The following is an 18218-nucleotide window of genomic DNA, read 5'->3' as shown; positions in this document are numbered from 1 at the left end:
TCATGGTTAATGTTAATATCAACATATACCAATACATTTTTTAAATAAAGTTAACGCATAACTAACATAAACGATTGTATTTTCACAAATGAACATTAATAAATGCTGTTATTAAATAGTATTCATTGTTAGTTCATGATTCCTAATGTAACACATCTAAGTCAAGTGCACACTGAGTTTGATTATTGTGCTCCTCAAAACAGCTGAGGAAAGGAAATCACCATCCCACAGCTGGTACATACACATCTAGCCAAAGGGCTTAGCATAAAGCTGATTTGGGGATTGTGTTTTGTTTGCACTCTCCTTTTTTTTATGAGACCCATTTTCTAGAAGCACTTCTGATCGTGCACCAAAGAGGTTTCTGGTTTTACATTTCAGTTAACTTAAATGCATTTTCTTTTTGATCAAAATTTGCATTCAATAATATATTTTATCTACAACAAAAGGGGGATAAAATAATCAAATCACAACTAAAGATTGTATTGGAAACATTTATTTTTAGTCGTATGTTAAAAAGACCACATTGGATAACATCCATTGCCTGATTTTGTTGACTCATCCTGGTCAACAAGGCAAAAGGGCTTAACCAGTGACCCCAATGCCCCTTCATAACCTGAACAGCATCCTAGCATCCAATGCAACAAATCATCTTCCATCTACAGACAGGATTTAAATAACCATTAATTCAGTGGAATCACCAAAAGGGAAGTTGTATTCCCAAGTATCATTGCTCAAAATAAATACATGACAACAAAAACCCTGTTTTAAATAAAATATTGAGATTTTGCTTTTTTAAATCCTACTCATCCTGGTTTTCAGATATAATTATAGCTTAAGCACTTTCAGACCCAACATACACACACACACATATATTAGTAGGGCCCTGTTTGCATTCCAAGATACAACAAAACGTCCCATTTTAAACCCTATAAATAACACACTTTTATTTTGTATGCTTTACATGATCAAATAGATTTACATTTAATTCATATTAATAAACCTTTCCCTTTCAACAATTATGGTCAGTTTAATAGGAAGTAGGGCTGCAAGAATTTGATGAAAGGTGTGATTTGGCTGCAACACCACGCTCAATATAAAGCGTGTGAGATGTGTGTGCATGTTTGCAATGACTGAACTTTGACACCGCTTAATGATGGGAGGTGTCTGTAATACATGGACACTAAGCAGTAGAGACATTGGGGTCACTTGGAAATGTCATCAGTGACACTCACCCATTGCTAATATGTATTTTTTTTTGTTTTATGTTTTATCGCATTTAGTTCAGTAATGAAACTTTTATAAAATAAGTACTTATCATGAAGAAGACAACAAAACAAGGCAATGATTAAATGTCAAAAAAGGTCTCAATGTGGCAGACAGATTTGGCCAGGTTTCCAAAAAGTGTCTATGAAACCTACAGCCAAATAGAGACAACAGTATTTTGTTTTTATGTGCGCTTGAACAGAGGAGGGTCAGCTGTTCGGAAGAGGAGGGGAGTTGGGATGATGGAAGATAGTTTAGCTGATGGACTTGAGCTTGGTCCAAGGGTTGGTGCCACGCACTTCCAAAGGAGGGTCATTGTAGAAGATGTGGTTGCAAAGATCCTCCAGTGGAGGCTCAGGGTCTGTGGTGGCAAACTGAGCAGCATCCTCAATCTCCTTCCTTACCTCAACATCAATCTCCTGCAAACAGGTGTCAAAATTAGATGGTTGTTGCAAATCTCTATTGTTGTAAATATTTATTACAGCTGCATGAAGGGATAAGGACTCTGACTGGGTGCAATGTTTAATTCCATTCCAATCACAAAACCACAAGTTGACATAAGTGTAAAATGTCAGAGAAGCAGAAGATCATTGTTTATACACACAGTCACAGACAAAGTGATTATTTCTAGATCCACACACAAAGTAGCAGAAATGCCCAACTATGAATATGCTTGTATGATGCACCAAAGTCAGAGGAAATTCATTGATGTGTCTCATCTGACCACTTGTGTTTAGATTACCCAATACAGATGTTAATATCATGTGTAAACAGGGCCATACAAGACAGTGCAACTGGAACATTCATGTATGTTTCCTAATTCAGTATATTGAGGGATCTCAGGCTTAAGCCCAAAGTATTCTTTGGTCAGACGCGAGCACTCGCGTGACGTAAATTTCGTCACCAGCACAGCGCTCAAGCACTGAATGCGCAGCCTGATTTTTCTAACCACACTTCTTTAAATGCGCAAATTGCGCATGGAAATATTTGCACTAATTAGTGGGTCCAAAAGGTGGCAACACTCACATTTGAGCCATTGCTGTCACGATGAAGCGCTTGAACAGAGGTACTCAATTAAAGTTCCAAGAGGTCCGTCTCTACATTTCCTTCCCAGCAAAGGTCCAGATAATAATATGTAGCTTACATGGCGCCAGTAGTTATATGGCTAGGAAATTATGTGTCTTTTTTTAAATCATTTTATTACAATAATAATGCAATAATATTAATAAAAATCCTGATGAGGACATTGGGGGCCCAGAGACAGCTAGTGGGGTCTGAGAGATCTTTTCTACCAAAAGATTAAAATATTTCATCAAGACTTCATCAGTCGAGGGCTGTGTTGAAATATTTTTACATTCAGAATCTATACCTAGGTATGGGACACAGGAGGCCTTTTGACAGATAAAATAATACTGTGGGTTCAGGGGTGTCCCCTGAGAGAAAATATAAATGTCTGAATGGACCATTTGTCTATTTTACTTAGTGAGAATCTACTAACAACAAACAAACAATTTACATAACAGGCAAGCATTAAATGGCTAATTTGATTAATTTAAGTATAAATAGGCTTTCCTTGCCATGATGCCATGTTTATTATGAAAGGATCATAACATGCAGATTAATAAAGCCTAATCTAGACGGAATAAATGTTATAGTCAAAAGGTGGCACGTTAACTTGCCCCGACACAAACCTGACTTAAGACCCACCTGAATAACATATCAAACAATTGAAGATAGTTTCACTTTGCTTAATTTTTGTTTTCTGTAGTGTGTTTAAGCGAAAGATGCCAGTATCTGTAATGGTGTCTCCACTACTGTTGTTAAAATAACCACACCTGCAACTCGTACGTACAGTAAATTAGGCTTTATGCTGTGCCTCATGTCTAGCATGAGAGAGGCAACACGTGTGGAGCGGGAATAAAGCAAGAGTGTTCAACGCCAGGGAATAAAGCGCGTAGTGCTGGACACACTTTGTTCCCGCTCTAGAGAGAAATATTGCTCACTAGGCTGAACGCTGTTTATACACATATGCTTGCACGATCACTTACCCAGGTGTCAGATAACTAGCACAAAGATTCAGAGCTCGGTTCGGATTTAATTGTCCTTCAGTCCGGATTCGGACCGGAGTCTGCCTATCGAGTACCCCTGCGCTAGATGGAATCACTGCTAAAAAACAGGAGACGAATGTGGAAACAACAGTGGATGTGCAGGTCAAGAGCGCATGTTTGGGGAGTCCAAGAGATCCCTGCATTTGTATAGCTCAAGTCTGAAGGAATATAAAGACATCTTTGTGTCTAAACTCCTGAGGAGAAATAGTCTAGCATCTCATATCAGTCGTAACGCGCCATGTGCCAACGGCCTGTGTATGCCTACATGGTCAAATTAAGTATATTTTGAAAGGCTTGCTTTTGCGTCAAAACCAAAGTATACTTTGGGCTTTATGTATTCTCACCTTAAGTTCCTCCACACTTGCCATGTTGTTGCTTAGCATACGATCCTTCAGCATTGAGATGGGGTCACTCTTACTGCGCACCTCCTGGATCTCCTCACGTGTGCGGTAACTTTGCAAACACAGTGGATAAGAGCAAAGGTTTTGCTGTCAGTTATATTGAGGGGCATTAACAGAAAGAAGCATTAGGTACATAGAAGGACACCAGAGATACAGCAGTAATGCTGAGGTACAGTCAGAATAATTCAAGCCATGCGAGTTGAGTTTCACAGTTTAAACAGTGAAGGGTTTTAGAGGAGTTTGAAATTATGATGACCTCTTGAATCTATTATCCATACTTAATATATTTATATAAATATCAAGGAAACCTGCTTGTTGCTATGCAAGGCTCAGAGCAATTATAGTTTCATATGAGATATTATTACCTGATTCCTGGGTCACTCATACTGTGTCCATGGTAACGATAGGTCTGCAGCTCCATCAAAATGGGACCCTGAGTAATAAGTTTCAGTTAACATTTTATTTTTGTTTCGTTATTACTAATATAAAGAATTTCCGTACCCATATAGAATATTCATCTGCTTTTTTGTAATCAAAAGTGGCAACTTAGAGGTTAAGGTTCTGAGAATGGAATATTTATAATAACCACTCAGGTAGGCATTTATCATAAAGTTGTCACTTTGGCATTGTCCATATAATTAGTGAATAATGCCCTGATTTAGATAAAACACATCTGATAAAAGGACAAGCATTTAAAATATCAAGCTTCCTAACAAAGCGGAGATAGTCAACAATCAGGTTTTTCCATACAATTAAAATCAACCAGAGCTCACTTTTCCTGATCTGCAGTGGTCGGCTGCAAATTTGGTGGCCTCCCTCACACAAAGGACATCCATGCCATCCACCTACATAGTGAGAACAGATAAGACATTCTGACATAGAGCCATTTCTGACAATATCACATGCAAAGTTCAATTTATTACATGACTGAAAATGCCCTTCCTGTCGCATCAGTGTGCATATCATACCCTCAATCCAGGGATGAAATCTCCTCTCTTGTAGTAGTCGGTGCTTGCAGCTGCTCTCTCCACAGAAGTACCCATGCCATATTTGTTATTCTCGCAAATGAATATGCAGGGCAGCTTCCACAGAGATGCCATGTTATACGTCTCAAAGATCTGACCCTGCAGAAACAGTGCAAAAGCGTGTAGAAAACTCCCTGTAGAACCAAAACTACATAATCATACAAGTTGTTCAAATGCATATAAAGCAGAGTAATGAATTATAAGGACTATGTACAGAAGGCAGATCTATGTATTTGCATTGAAATGTTAAAGTGGGCAAATTGGTCATTTGGACCTGTAATGGGGTTGATGAATGATTACTTGGAAGATCCATGGAAGTGAGGTGGGATTTACCTGATTTGCAGCACCATCACCATAAAGAGAGACACACAGCTGATTGTTGCCCTGGTATTTGCAGGCCAATGCTACACCTGCGCCAAGAGGCACCTGGAATACAAGTGTGTCAAATGTTGATACAGATCAACTAAACTGTTTATATCAGATCGTTCCTCACTCTCTTCCATATTTTTACATTCAAGAAAAATATATATCATTGGTCTTGCCAAAATGCTTGAGATATACTCTTGGACATCAAAATGTATACATTTTGAAGGACTACATAAGCATCAGTGAAGTTCTAAGAACATATTAGAGCAGGGTCTTTAACCATTTTTATGCCAAGCACCCCTTGGTGGGAAAAGAGACGGAGCTAGGACCCCCATTACATATTGTGTATAAAATTGAGTGTTGCGTTTTATGCCTATAAAAACGTGTATGACAGGGAACCACATTATTATATGTACATACTTCATGATGATTACATTGCAAACCCATTAAAATAATCATTAAATGCTGCCCTGCTGAAAAGACCAGCTAAAACCAGCATAATCGGGTTGGCTGGATGTAGCTGGCCACCCAGCATGGTAATAGCTGTTCAAGCTGGTTTTAGAGGGGTTTTGAACACATTTTTTAGCTGGTCAGGCTGGTCTAAGTTGGCCTTAGCTGGTCAGGCTAGTCTTAGGTGGTCTCCCAGCCTGACCAGCTAATAAGTGTTCGAAACCCCTCTGAAACGATCTAAATTACCAGCGTGGCTAGGCTGGGTGTCCAGCTAAAACCAGCCAACCAGCTTAGGCTGGTTTTGGCTGATCTTTTCAGCAAGGTATACAGCAAGGGTCTGCAACATTTTTGCCATGAAGTGATATTTTTATTTTTCCTTGTAATCACTGTTCCAACCCTTCTGCAAAATAAAATAAATTTTATAAGATTACAAATATGGAGTTTTCATCTCATGTGAGTGATCAATTTTAGCTATACATTTTAAAAATAAATTTAATTAGGAGTAAAACTTTGCAATGAGCAAAACAATGACTTGGTGCAGCTTTAATTGTATTGATTTGAGAGTCACCTTCTTGTGTGTGTGGAACATTAAGGATCGTGTATGCCAGCTTGATAATCTCAGCGGTAACTATTTACACCAGGCAAGTAGGCTATTTTTCTGAAACCAAAAAGCAACTAATAATAAAATAAACTGTTGGCTGCCATCTGCTCAACCTCACAGCAAAAGCGTTTCCTTACGGAATCCATTTCTGCAGCGCTGCTGAACCTGATGTAGTGGTGGTGGTGTAGTGGTCTAAGCACATAACTGGTAATCTGGTAATCAGAAGGATGCTGGTACGAGCCCCACAGCCACCACCATTGTGTCCTTGAGCAAGGCACTTAACTCCAGGTTGCTCCAGGGGGATTGTCCCTGTAATAAGGGCTCTGTAAGTCGCTTTGGATAAAAGCATCTGCCAAATGCATAAAATGTAAATGTAAATGATGTGTGTTGTGCTTTGAGTGGCTCATGATGAGCAGTGGTCACACAAATGGTTTGTCTGGGCTGTGCACTTCTGCTGACTAGTGCTCTTTGGTCTAAGATTTGGCATGCAAGGACCTCAACATGTTGTTGGATTAAAATATATACTCCTCTCTCTCACTATCGCTCGCGTGAGCGTGATTGCCAATGGTGGTTGTTGGATCAAACAAACATTTGCGGTACCACCACGGACCCCCTGTTGAAGATCCTTGTCTTTGAGTGTAATAATTCATTTAAAATACCTGAGCTCCCACAATTCCATTTCCTCCATAGAAGTGTTTAGTGTACATGTGCATAGATCCTCCCTTTCCTTTCGCAATACCTCCTCTGCGACCTGATGGAGAGATAGAGAAACATAGAAGAGTAATGTAGAAAAAAGGAATAATTTGAAAAAACTGTTTGCATAAACAGTTGTCTTCCAGAAACTACACTTCTTCGTTTTGTTGTCCTCACCTGTGAGTTCAGCCATAATCTCACGAACGGTGCCCCCTCTAGTAAGAGTGTACCCATGGGCACGGTAGGCTGTGATAAGATGATCTGTTAGATTAATACCTCCCTCAATACCCACAGCACACGCTTCCTGTTTGAAGACAAAATGGACATGCAAGTATTTATGTCTCCTTAACATTTTCGGCAATTACGAATGACTTATGAATGAAAACATATGATAACATTTAACCTGTTGATACGCAATCGCTCGCACTCAGGAGTGACATCACTCTGTACATTTAATATATAATTTACCATCTATAAATGTAATTAATGTTAACAAATTATACATCTTTTCAAAGGTCTAAGGGTTCAACATTGATTTCCGATCTCTGTTTTGCAATAGCAAAGCTCCAGAAACAGCTATTTATTTATTTGTGCCAAGAGTACAAATGAAAACATGCAATATCAAAACGGAACTTCATACATTTGTTATGAAATCATGATCGCCAGATGAATCCAGTTCCCCACTCTTGGGTCAATTGTCCATGTCAAGCGTTCATTGAAAAACATCCAATAGCCCTTTTTGTCTAACAAAAAGTGATAAATCTGAGAAATATTGATATATTCTCCATTGTTTACATGAGATCTCGCCTGAAAGAATTACACTTTGTCATCATTCTTCAACAAACGTATAAATCTGTATATGAGCTTATATATTAGAGTCCCGTAAACAAAATGAGTCTCCAAAGTCTATTTTTAAAATTTTATTCATAATAGCCAGGAAGAACAGTCAGATTTTGTGTCGTCTTGAAAGGCGGAGCCTTAATTTTATTCTGTACTCTGCCCAGCGATTTTACAGAGAAAAAAGCTTGTAGGAACCTAATTTGTTGTTAGATCATCTTCAAATTTGAAACATACAGTGAGGAAAATAAGTATTTGAACACCCTGCTATTTTGCAAGTTCTCCCACTTAGAAATCATGGAGGGGTCTGAAATTGTCATCGTAGGTGCATGTCCACTGTGAGAGACATAATCTAAAAAAAAAATCCAGAAATCACAATGTATGATTTTTTAACTATTTATTTGTATGATACAGCTGCAAATAAGTATTTGAACACCTGAGAAAATCAATTTTAATATTTGGTACAGTAGCCTTTGTTTGCAATTACAGAGGTCAAACGTTTCCTGTAGTTTTCCACCAGGTTTGCACACACTGCAGGAGGGATTTTGGCCCACTCCTCCACACAGATCTTCTCTAGATCAGTCAGGTTTCTGGGCTGTCGCTGAGAAACACGGAGTTTGAGCTCCCTCCAAAGATTCTCTATTGGGTTTAGGTCTGGAGACTGGCTAGGCCACGCCAGAACCTTGATATGCTTCTTACAGAGCCACTCCTTGGTTATCCTGGCTGTGTGCTTCGGGTCATTGTCATGTTGGAAGACCCAGCCTCAACCCATCTTCAATGCTCTAACTGAGGGAAGGAGATTGTTCCCCAAAATCTCGCAATACATGGCCCCGGTCATCCTCTCCTTAATACAGTGCAGTCACCTGTCCCATGTGCAGAAAAACACCCCCAAAGCATGATGCTACCACCCCCATGCTTCACAGTAGGGATGGTGTTCTTGGGATGGTACTCATCATTCTTCTTCTTCCAAACACGGTTAGTGGAATTATGACCAAAAAGTTCTATTTTGGTCTCATCTGACCACATGACTTTCTCCCATGACTCCTCTGGATCATCCAAATGGTCATTGGCAAACTTAAGACGGGCCTTGACATGTGCTGGTTTAAGCAGGGGAACCTTCCGTGCCATGGATGATTTCAAACCATGACGTCTTAGTGTATTACCAACAGTAACCTTGGAAGCGGTGGTCCCAGCTCTTTTCAGGTCATTGACCAGCTCCTCCCGTGTAGTTCTGGGCTGATTTCTCACCTTTCTTAGGATCATTGAGACCCCACGAGGTGAGATCTTGCATGGAGCCCCAGTCTGAGGGAGATTGACAGTCATGTTTAGCTTCTTCCATTTTCTAATGATTGCTCCAACAGTGGACCTTTTTTCACCAAGCTGCTTGGCAATTTCCCGTAGCCCTTTCCAGCCTTGTGGAGGTGTACAATTTTGTCTCTAGTGTCTTTGGACAGCTCTTTGGTCTTGGCCATGTTAGTAGTTGGATTCTTACTGATTGTATGGGGTGGACAGGTGTCTTTATGCAGCTAACGACCTCAAACAGGTGCATCTAATTTAGGATAATAAATGGAGTGGAGGTGGACATTTTAAAGGCAGACTAACAGGTCTTTGAGGGTCAGAATTCTAGCTGATAGACAGGTGTTCAAATACTTATTTGCAGCTGTATCATACAAATAAATAGTTAAAAAATCATACATTGTGATTTCTGGATTTTTTTTTTTAGATTATGTCTCTCACAGTGGACATGCACCTACGATGACAATTTCAGACCCCTCCATGATTTCCAAGTGGGAGAACTTGCAAAATAGCAGGGTGTTCAAATACTTATTTTCCTCACTGTAACTTCTTTAGGCTTTGAGAACATTGTATTTCTGGGTTGTCTTGGCACTTTTATTATTGTTTTTTAGATTATAAAAACATGTTTAGCACAAAATATTTCCATTACTATAAAGTTCAGCTTCTCTAACTTTAAACAATAACAACATATATTAATTCTGAAACTTGGGAAATAAAGCCCAAAGTGTCTTCTTTCAAAAGACACTACAACTGTGTCCATACTCCAAAGGGTCCAGTAAATACAACCATTTAATTTCAGGTATGTCATTTTCATGGTTTGTGCTCAAAAAGGGGGTGCGTATCAACAGGTTAACTTGAGAATTTTCTACAGGCAAATCTAGTGGGTTTGTGTGTATTTACAACTGAGAGAGCCGCAGGTCATTTTCTGCATGTAAAGTTTATTTCTATGCAAAGGTTTTGACTCACTTGTCCATCATAAAGGTGACAGAAGCCTCTAATGATCTTTTGCTTGTAGAGCTGATCAGCTTTGAGCTCCATACGTCTCATGGTCTGCATGGTGCGGTAGTACTTAAGCCCCTCCTCTCTTGTAAGCACGGCCTGCAGGGGTGGGCCCTCCTCCAGCTTGTGCAAGTCACATTTCTGCCAAAAATAGAGACAGAAAGTATGTTCAGATATATTAACAATGTTTTATCAGTAATCACTGGTCCCATTTACATCTTATCAACATGCGTTTTCGGTGATAGTATCACTATCGTATAACAGCTGACCACATTAAATGTCAGGTGTAAATGCACCCACGGTGATTGGATCGTGATAGGATCACTGAAACCACATTCAGAGGAAGTTAGGGACAGATTCTGACCACATTCAGTGGTCACAGTGGTGGTGGTGTAGTGGCTAAAGCACAGGGCTGTTAATCAGAAGGTCACAGGTTCTAACCCCATGGCCACCACCATTGTGTCCTTGAGCAAGGCACTTAACTCCAGGTTGTTCTGGGGGGATTGTCCCTGTAATAATTGCACTGTAAGTCGCTTTGGATAAAAGCGTCTGCCAAATGCATAAATGTAAATGTAAATGTGTAAATGCAAATGCATTTTTGTCATCCGAATACAACTTTGTAAGCAATTAATTAGGTGGTTGCGCTGCAGTCATCAGTTGTTAAAGTGCTGTGTTGTGGGTTCTTTCCTTGTTCTGTTTATTCTACCATTGCAAGGTAGGGAACACAACAGACACTGCTGTCCAGCAATCTTGTCACCCAAACAATGAATAATATCCTACGAATTATTCCATTGGAATACACTTGGAATATCTTGTCTCTCACATCAAATCCCCAATCGCTTCTATATCACAATATGCGGCTTTCGCTGAACTCACATGAAACCAGGCTTCCGTCGTGCATTATGAGAATCACATTTAGCTGAACGTTAGAAGAATATCATTAAATTTATCTTTGGCAACCACAAATAATTGTTCAGTTATGAAAAGCCCTGACAGTCAATTGTTGATGGAAAACATTTGCATGATCAATCTTTTTTTTTTTTTATTATTCACTAAAAGATGTAATATGCAAGTAGTGTTTTCCATTTTGCATGGGTAAAATTGATCTCTATCCGATCACAGTGGAGATGCATTTGACTGCCAGATGTAAATTTAATCCAGCTGATGAATATTCAGGATATGAAATGCATTTAAAAGCAAGGTGTACATTGTTTTTGCCACGGCACACTTTTTATGACAAAAAAATTCTACGGCACACCACTATCCCACATACCAGGAACGATTACCAACCGGGCCAATGTCAAAATTTTTCCTTTTCAAGAACTTGTCCATGTTTCTATCCTTCTTAGTAGCGTGTTTACTTGTAAAGTTTGAAATTCGGCTATGCAAAAATAAATTAAATAAAAACAAAAAAACAAGTCACATAGGTAGGCTACACTTTAAGAGGTCACAGGTGGCAAGAGCGCTAAATGGTAGTGAAGGAACTACAAATTTGCTTCTTTTCTAATTTGTAGATCTGTTCTTTCAATGACACAACAAATTACAGGGATGCAAACATAGGAGGGTGAAAAAGGTAAGACAATCACTGGTCCACGAACATTTATTCTGCGATTTTGTTTTTAAAGAATAAGCTAAGAAGCACCAAGTCTAGCTATTTTAGTGATTCAAGTTTATTTAAGTTTACAATTGTGCAGATTAGCTGCAAAATAAAGAGTATTTTGGTGAGGCTTGCTTCGGTTTCACAAATTTGTTCAATTTTATTAACTGATCAGTTCAGTGACCCTTCTGGAAATGTCTCCAGGTGGTGACAAATGAGCATCTTATGTGCTATATGTGAGTCAGTGAATCATTTTGAGTCGTTCATGACCGAAATCTACAAAAAGACTTTATCGTGTTTAAGCATTAAAAGAACAAAGCAGATCTATAGTCTTCCTTCAGTCTGAGCATTATTTTTCATCCAAAAAGACAACAATAATAGTGAGTTTCAGTAACGTCCTTACCTTCTCCTTCATTAAAACTTTCATGACTACAAATCTACTGACTTCAGTGTAAGAATTATAAACAAAGCAAATCTGCGGTATCCTTTTCTGCTGAACATGGCTTTTATAATAAAATACCACAATAATACACAAATAATAATAATTTGGAGTTTCCATAATGTTCTTGCATCATTGTAAAGCGCATTTCACATGAGTTGATTCGAGGCGTCAACGCTCTGTTCAATGCCAGCGTCAAGCGCCGCACTGCTCTTCACAAATCACAAAAGTGACTGATTATGGTTTCAAAACGGCGAATTGCTCCGAAAGGTGAGGAGTTTGGATCCCTGAAATGCATATATTTATTTTGTGGAATTTGATAATTTTTCCACTGCACACCTGACAATCTTTTGCAGCACACTAGCACAGGGGTTGGGAAACACTGGTGTAAACCATCTAATTTGAATATAAAAAAAAATTATGAGTAAAATATAGTACATGCAATGCAATTATGGGGGTAACGTATTAAATGTTCAAGGTACGATAACGTTCACAAAAAATACTGTGGTATTACAGTATCACAAAAGTTAGACGCGCTTCATTATGAAGACTAAATTCCCTCAGGAAACACAGATCTCTATACTATATACAAATAAACAGCTTTTAGTCTGTGACTAAAACAGTATGCCTGTTGTATTCTATTCATTCATAAATGTTAGACACTGTCTATCTGTGAATATTTCTGATACCCTCTATGCTGCGCATTAATTATCCGCTTCATTGACTGAATGTTTTTCCTACGAGTTTGATGAAACGTAGAGTTTGTTAGAAAAATAATGTTACGATGGACAGAATATTTAAACTGGTTGCATAAAGTACTTTTGTAAAGGCAAAATATTCTGAATTGGCCACTTTAAAATGCTTCTACCATCTCTGTGACTGATGTTTCCATCTGGTTGAGTGTAAGCACATGTGCTTTGTTGTGCCTGCATTTGAATGGCTGATATTATTTACGTATAAATTATGCATATAAGCTGCTTCAGAATAAAAGTTAAAGGACCTATCAAAAATAATGAAAAAATAACAACTGACTTATATTCAGGAAAATACAGGTAGTCATAGAAATCTTGTATATCTGGGAGTGTAATGAAAAGGGTTTTATAATTTATTTAGACTATATACTGTATTTTCACTTACATTCATCTCCACAAAATCCTTGGGATGATCACGGATGTGTCTCTTCAGGTTTGAAGTGTTCCCTGCCAGAGCCAACACTTTTTTGACAAAGTTTACTGATTGGCTAATCATCACTGATGGTGCCTTGTGGGTCTTTTAAATAACCAAAATATTCACTGCACTGAAAGCACTGTCTTTCCGATGAGACGTTAATCCGAGGTCCTGACTCTCTGTGGTCATTAAAAATCCCAGGGCACTTCTCGTAAAGAGTAGGGGTGTAACCCTGGTGTCCTAGCCAAGTTCCCCCCATTGGCCCCTATCTATCATGGCCTCCCTAATAATCTCCATCCATCCATGAATTGGCTACATCACTCTACTCTCTCCTCTCCACCAATAGCTGGTGTGTGGAGGGCATACTGGTGCACTATGGCTGCCGTCGCATCATCCAGGTGGATGCTGCACACTGGTGGTGGTTGAGGAGATTCCCCCTATACTATAAAAAGCGCTGTAAAGAATTATTATTAAATGTAGCCAATTCTCTCTTAATTTAACTGATATTTACAATGGAAACTTTTATTCCTTTACTTGGATGTAAAAAAAAAAAAAAAAAAATATTGAAGTAATACCGTGAATGCAATACTGTGAATTATAAATGTCAACGGTTTTATAACAGTCTCTTTGTAAAACCATGGTATACAATGAAACCGTGATACTGTTACATCCCTAACTGCAATGATAAATTAACTTAAAACTATTGCATAAAATACTACTTAATATTTTATTTTCAAATTTTAATACATTATGTACCTGCTGAACAAATAAGACTTACCTTAATGTCAAAAGTGGCCTGAGGGGTGAAGTCTGCATAGGTCCTGGCTGATATCACCACTCTTGCTCCCTATTAAAAAAAAAACAAACAAAAAGAAGAATAAAACAAAAATGTAATACATGTAGGAACTCTGATCTACAGAGATGGTAGCACAAATTTGGAATGGAAACACACGCACACACACCTCTAAACAGAACTTATGATAAAAAACCCTGATCAAAAGTGATCTGTCTGAAGCAAGACGCAAGCTCAGAGAAAATAGAAAAGTTATATTTGCAATAATCTGACTTACACCATCAGTGTAAAATTATGATAAACAGAAGACTCAACAACCCTGTGAACAAACACCAACTAATCCCAAATCTAATACCCCTAAATGAAAACACAGGCCTAACAGACTGATGCACAGCATCATCTGCAGTAACTTTGCACATTTCTTTGATCATGGGTTTGGATGTGGAAATCTGATGCACATCAAGCATTTCTTCATCAAGAGGAATCAACCTGTCACTATTAAACGTCAAAGGTGCAGCACCAACATGCTGAGCACTTTGCATTATAAATGTAACAGACAAAGAATGAGAAAAGTGTATTGAACTAAAATCTGTTTTAGTATCTTAAGTGATGAAACAGTCATCGGCCGAAGCATTCAGAGTAAGTTCGGAGAGACTGTCCAAGTGCTCAGAGCTCAAAGTAAAGGAGAGGGGGCATGCAAGACTTCATTAGGTGGGGTAGCGGGAGGGTTTAAGTAATGTTAGGCTGTGTGTATATGAGAGACGAATGTCTAATTTAAATATAGGGGCTGCCAGTACTCACAGCAAGCTGTGGCTCTGGTAAGGGAGTCTCTTCAGCCAGGCTTTGGATGTTCTCTGGGTGTTGTGTGAAGGAATTATCAGGGCACAGGAGGCTCACGGCTGGTGGGGGACAATTGGACATGAGGGTGTCTGTGCTGGTAACATTGGCACTGCTGTTAGCCACAGCTGTTGTTAACGCTGCTGGGTGGGGGGCTGAGTTAAAAGGCAACTTGACTGCAATTAAAGCAGGTGAAGGAGGAATATTGTCTGAAACAGGTTCTGGAATGGTGTCCTCAATAGTGGGTTGGACTATCTCTTCAAATATGGGTATGGATGAAACGTGGTCTAAGATAAGTTTATCTGCAGTTTTGGAAGCTATCTCAGATTCTATGACTAATCTTTTTTCTTTAATAGGAGGATCAATACATAATTCTTCAGTAGAAGCTAATGGGGCAGTTGCCAAATGACTAGTAATTACAGGCTCTAAGCAGCTTATTTCTGGAGCTTCTAGTACGTCATTTGGTGCCATCTCTGATATGGACGGGCCACTGGCCGCATATCCAAAAGCTATGCATTCTAGGGATGATTCTGGCATATGTGTGTATGTAAGGAGTTCTGGGGCAGTTGTAGTGTTGACGGGCATCTTTGCTGACAGAAGGGAAGCTGTAGTGCTGTGTTTAGTGTCAGAAAGGGGTACTGGAGACTGTGAGGTTAAGTGTGGATCTTTTAAGCGCAAAGGGGGATCTGGGTCATGGTCATATGGAGCAGTCAAATTAGCATATTCTCCCTGGACCGCCAGGAGCTGCAGAATGGCCCGGCAAGTGGAGGACTGTAAAAGAAGGGCAAGCACACACAGGTCATCACATGTATCATGATGGCACAGCGGTGCACCTTAAATTAGGTGAAACAGCTCACTCACAAACGATTTTATGTTCTATTTCAAGTAATTTCAAATTAATTTTGATTCTGATGTGACCAGAAGTGGTGTTGTCTGTGTCGGTTTTTCGTTTATTCTGTAATAGTTTGCCCGCTTCCACCAGTTTGCTCCGTTCACTGCGATCTGTGGATCCACTGCAAGCATAATAGCTGGGTGTTATCACATTGACGAATGAACAGGTTAATGACCAATCAAATAAATGTTGAGTAATTGCCTAGTCTCAAATGTAATTTTAGAAATATGACTGCTATACACATTATTTGAGCTCACATGTCATAATATTAGTTTCATTTATTTACGGTCGATTATTTTTCTCATCTGAATTTTTTGAGGAGCCACTGCCTCCCTTTCCCCCTCAGAGGAAACACTACTGATCTAAGATAATCTATGACCACCTAACCCAAGCGTCTCACTGGAAATAAATAAACTATAGCTGGCAATTCCCGGACAAATCAAATTGAAAAACCAGCCAAAAATCCAACATATCTAAAATTTTCGACAAACATCATTATTTGACCTAAACAAGGTAAAACCACCTGAGGAAAATTGGTATTTTCTATAATAACACTGGGAGTATTCTTAATTTACAGTACATGTGTGTGTTATAAAAATTATGAGAGAAGCTGTAATGGGCTTGGGTAAACAGTTGCAGGTAGTAGCCAATTGAGCATAATGATTCCTTCCTTGCCCACACCACAGCAAACTAAAACAGCCATAATATTTGATCATATGTGCATTAATACACAGATCACATAAATATCAGTCACTTCTGCACATCACTTCATTAATCATTGCAAAAAAGTGACCATTTATGGGTTCAAAATTGCAAATTTCTCCAAAAGAGTTTGGATCCCTGAAATGCATTTATTTATTTTGTGGAATTTGATCATTTTCAAAGGCACACCTGACAATCTTTCATGGCACACTAATGTGAAGCATGTGTTTAATAGTTAACACACCCCCACCAATTGGAAACTGAACAAGCGAAAAAGACTGGACCAAAGATGAAATACAAACTGGAGAAAAAATTTAAAAAATAAGAGAGCAGATGACACAAGCATATTTCTAAAAGTACCATATCTTACCTCTGATACCAGTTCGGCTCCCTTATATAGGCAGCCAATAAGAAAGCGAGAGATAGAAAGAAAAAGAGAGAGCCATTCATTTAATTGTGGCAACAAATCGTGTATTATGAGCTTCCACTTCTCTGATCCCAGGAAAACAGTGACATTGGTTTCGTGGTGTCATATGTCATCGAAATTGACCTTATATTTAGGTAAACATTCAGGCCTTATTTACTCAAACAGATTAACATTCATTACTCAGAATCAGACTTGGGCTCTTCTGATGTCTAAATGTTGCGTAAAAGAGAACAGTAGCCATCTGGATATCTGCAACCAGTAAAAGAATGATGAAATCATTCTCTCACTGGGGGTCACCTTTTATTACTGACAGATTAGTTCTTAAACCAACCATCTTATGTATAGTACAAAGTTTCAAATCTCATGTTAAAACGTCATATTATATTGGCACTACTATGGCAGCTTGTAACTTGACGAACCAGTTTTAGACATTACCATTACAGTGGCAGGTTTAGCCAGTTAGCCAAGCTAAATCACTCTAAACAACTAGAGAGATTCAAATAACTGACTTTATATTTAAAATGAAAAATAAGAGCGCAATGATTCACATTAAATAATCCGCGCAAACATTTATGAGCATTATCAGCAGTCAAACAGGATGTCAACCGGGCCTTGTGTGCCCCGCAAGGTCAACATGGCATGACTGCGCTTTGCTAGCCGTTAAAAGCCGTGCTTTACTCAACTATAACGAAATCATTATTATTTAAGGAGGAAATACTTACGTTCCTGCTGGCGCTGCCCCTGAGAACGTTAGATATGATGGTTAGCATCTTTCGCATGCTATTTACCCTCAGCTAACCAGAAAAATGATCTCCTTCAGTCCTCAATCAGAAAGCAGCCCAGCGAATGAGGTTTACACCCACTGCAGGTTCGCTGCACATTCAATTTGAAAGAATGCCCTCTGCTGGCCAAAGCACACACTACTAGAAATAAGACCAGTGAATCTCAGTCCTGCAGCTGGTGTCTCACTACTGAATAAAGCACTCTACTAATGTACCCGATGCGTGGGATCAGGTTTTAGATAATGGAGTAATCTAAAATGTTTAGTAATTTACTTTCGGATGCATTAGTAAAATAGGTTTTTATTTACTTCTGCTGCTTATGGTATATTCTTGATGTTATGATACATATCCATCATTTATAAACATTTATGAAATCTTATTAATGTATCTGCGTTTCTGTAATCATGTATCTATGCATTCATGTTATCATTGTACTTGGTAATACTTGAAATGTATTCAGGGTTATTAAGTATTTATTTTTTATATAATGTTCAGTGACTAGATTACTTTCATATAAAAATCCCTGACACATCATTGTCAACA

At 38.7% G+C, this 18218-nt stretch overlaps 1 protein-coding gene across 2 annotated transcripts; it reads right to left on the bottom strand.

The window, feature by feature from the left end:
- Window positions 1-49: 49 nt before the first annotated feature.
- Window positions 50-17761, bottom strand: LOC127633701 (pyruvate dehydrogenase E1 component subunit alpha, mitochondrial-like). Of its 2 annotated transcripts, XM_052112960.1 has the most exons (12): window positions 17616-17750; window positions 16837-16857; window positions 14021-14089; window positions 10007-10180; window positions 7085-7211; window positions 6874-6965; window positions 5131-5223; window positions 4741-4896; window positions 4546-4617; window positions 4138-4205; window positions 3716-3824; window positions 50-1682 (listed from the first exon to the last, which is right to left on the bottom strand). In XM_052112960.1, the coding sequence occupies exons 1-12, from the start codon at window positions 17670-17672 to the stop codon at window positions 1518-1520; spliced, it is 1203 nt and encodes a 400-aa protein (XP_051968920.1). In that variant the 5' UTR covers window positions 17673-17750; the 3' UTR covers window positions 50-1517. The 2 variants fall into 2 exon arrangements, with proteins under 2 accessions (XP_051968920.1, XP_051968930.1); XM_052112970.1 differs by lacking the exon at window positions 16837-16857 and having other exon boundaries at window positions 52-1682; window positions 17616-17761.
- Window positions 17762-18218: the final 457 nt, after the last annotated feature.

Source organism: Xyrauchen texanus, chromosome 3, assembly GCF_025860055.1.
Source record: "Xyrauchen texanus isolate HMW12.3.18 chromosome 3, RBS_HiC_50CHRs, whole genome shotgun sequence".
Taxonomy (NCBI): domain Eukaryota; kingdom Metazoa; phylum Chordata; class Actinopteri; order Cypriniformes; family Catostomidae; genus Xyrauchen; species Xyrauchen texanus.
This window is presented reverse-complemented; position numbering and strand designations above follow the sequence as displayed.

What these genes read in the sequence shown, in the direction of transcription:
- LOC127633701 (XM_052112960.1), bottom strand. Translation starts at nt 17,672, where the DNA reads ATGCGAAAGATGCTAACCATCATATCTAACGTTCTCAGGGGCAGCGCC. An exon ending in GTCACCTTTATGATGGACAA is followed by an intron (nt 7,212 to 10,006) that starts GTGAGTCAAAAC and finishes GTCTTCAAACAG; the next exon opens with GAAGCGTGTGCTGTGGGTAT. An exon ending in ACCACTGCAGATCAGGAAAA is followed by an intron (nt 4,206 to 4,545) that starts GTGAGCTCTGGT and finishes CTTATTACTCAG; the next exon opens with GGTCCCATTTTGATGGAGCT.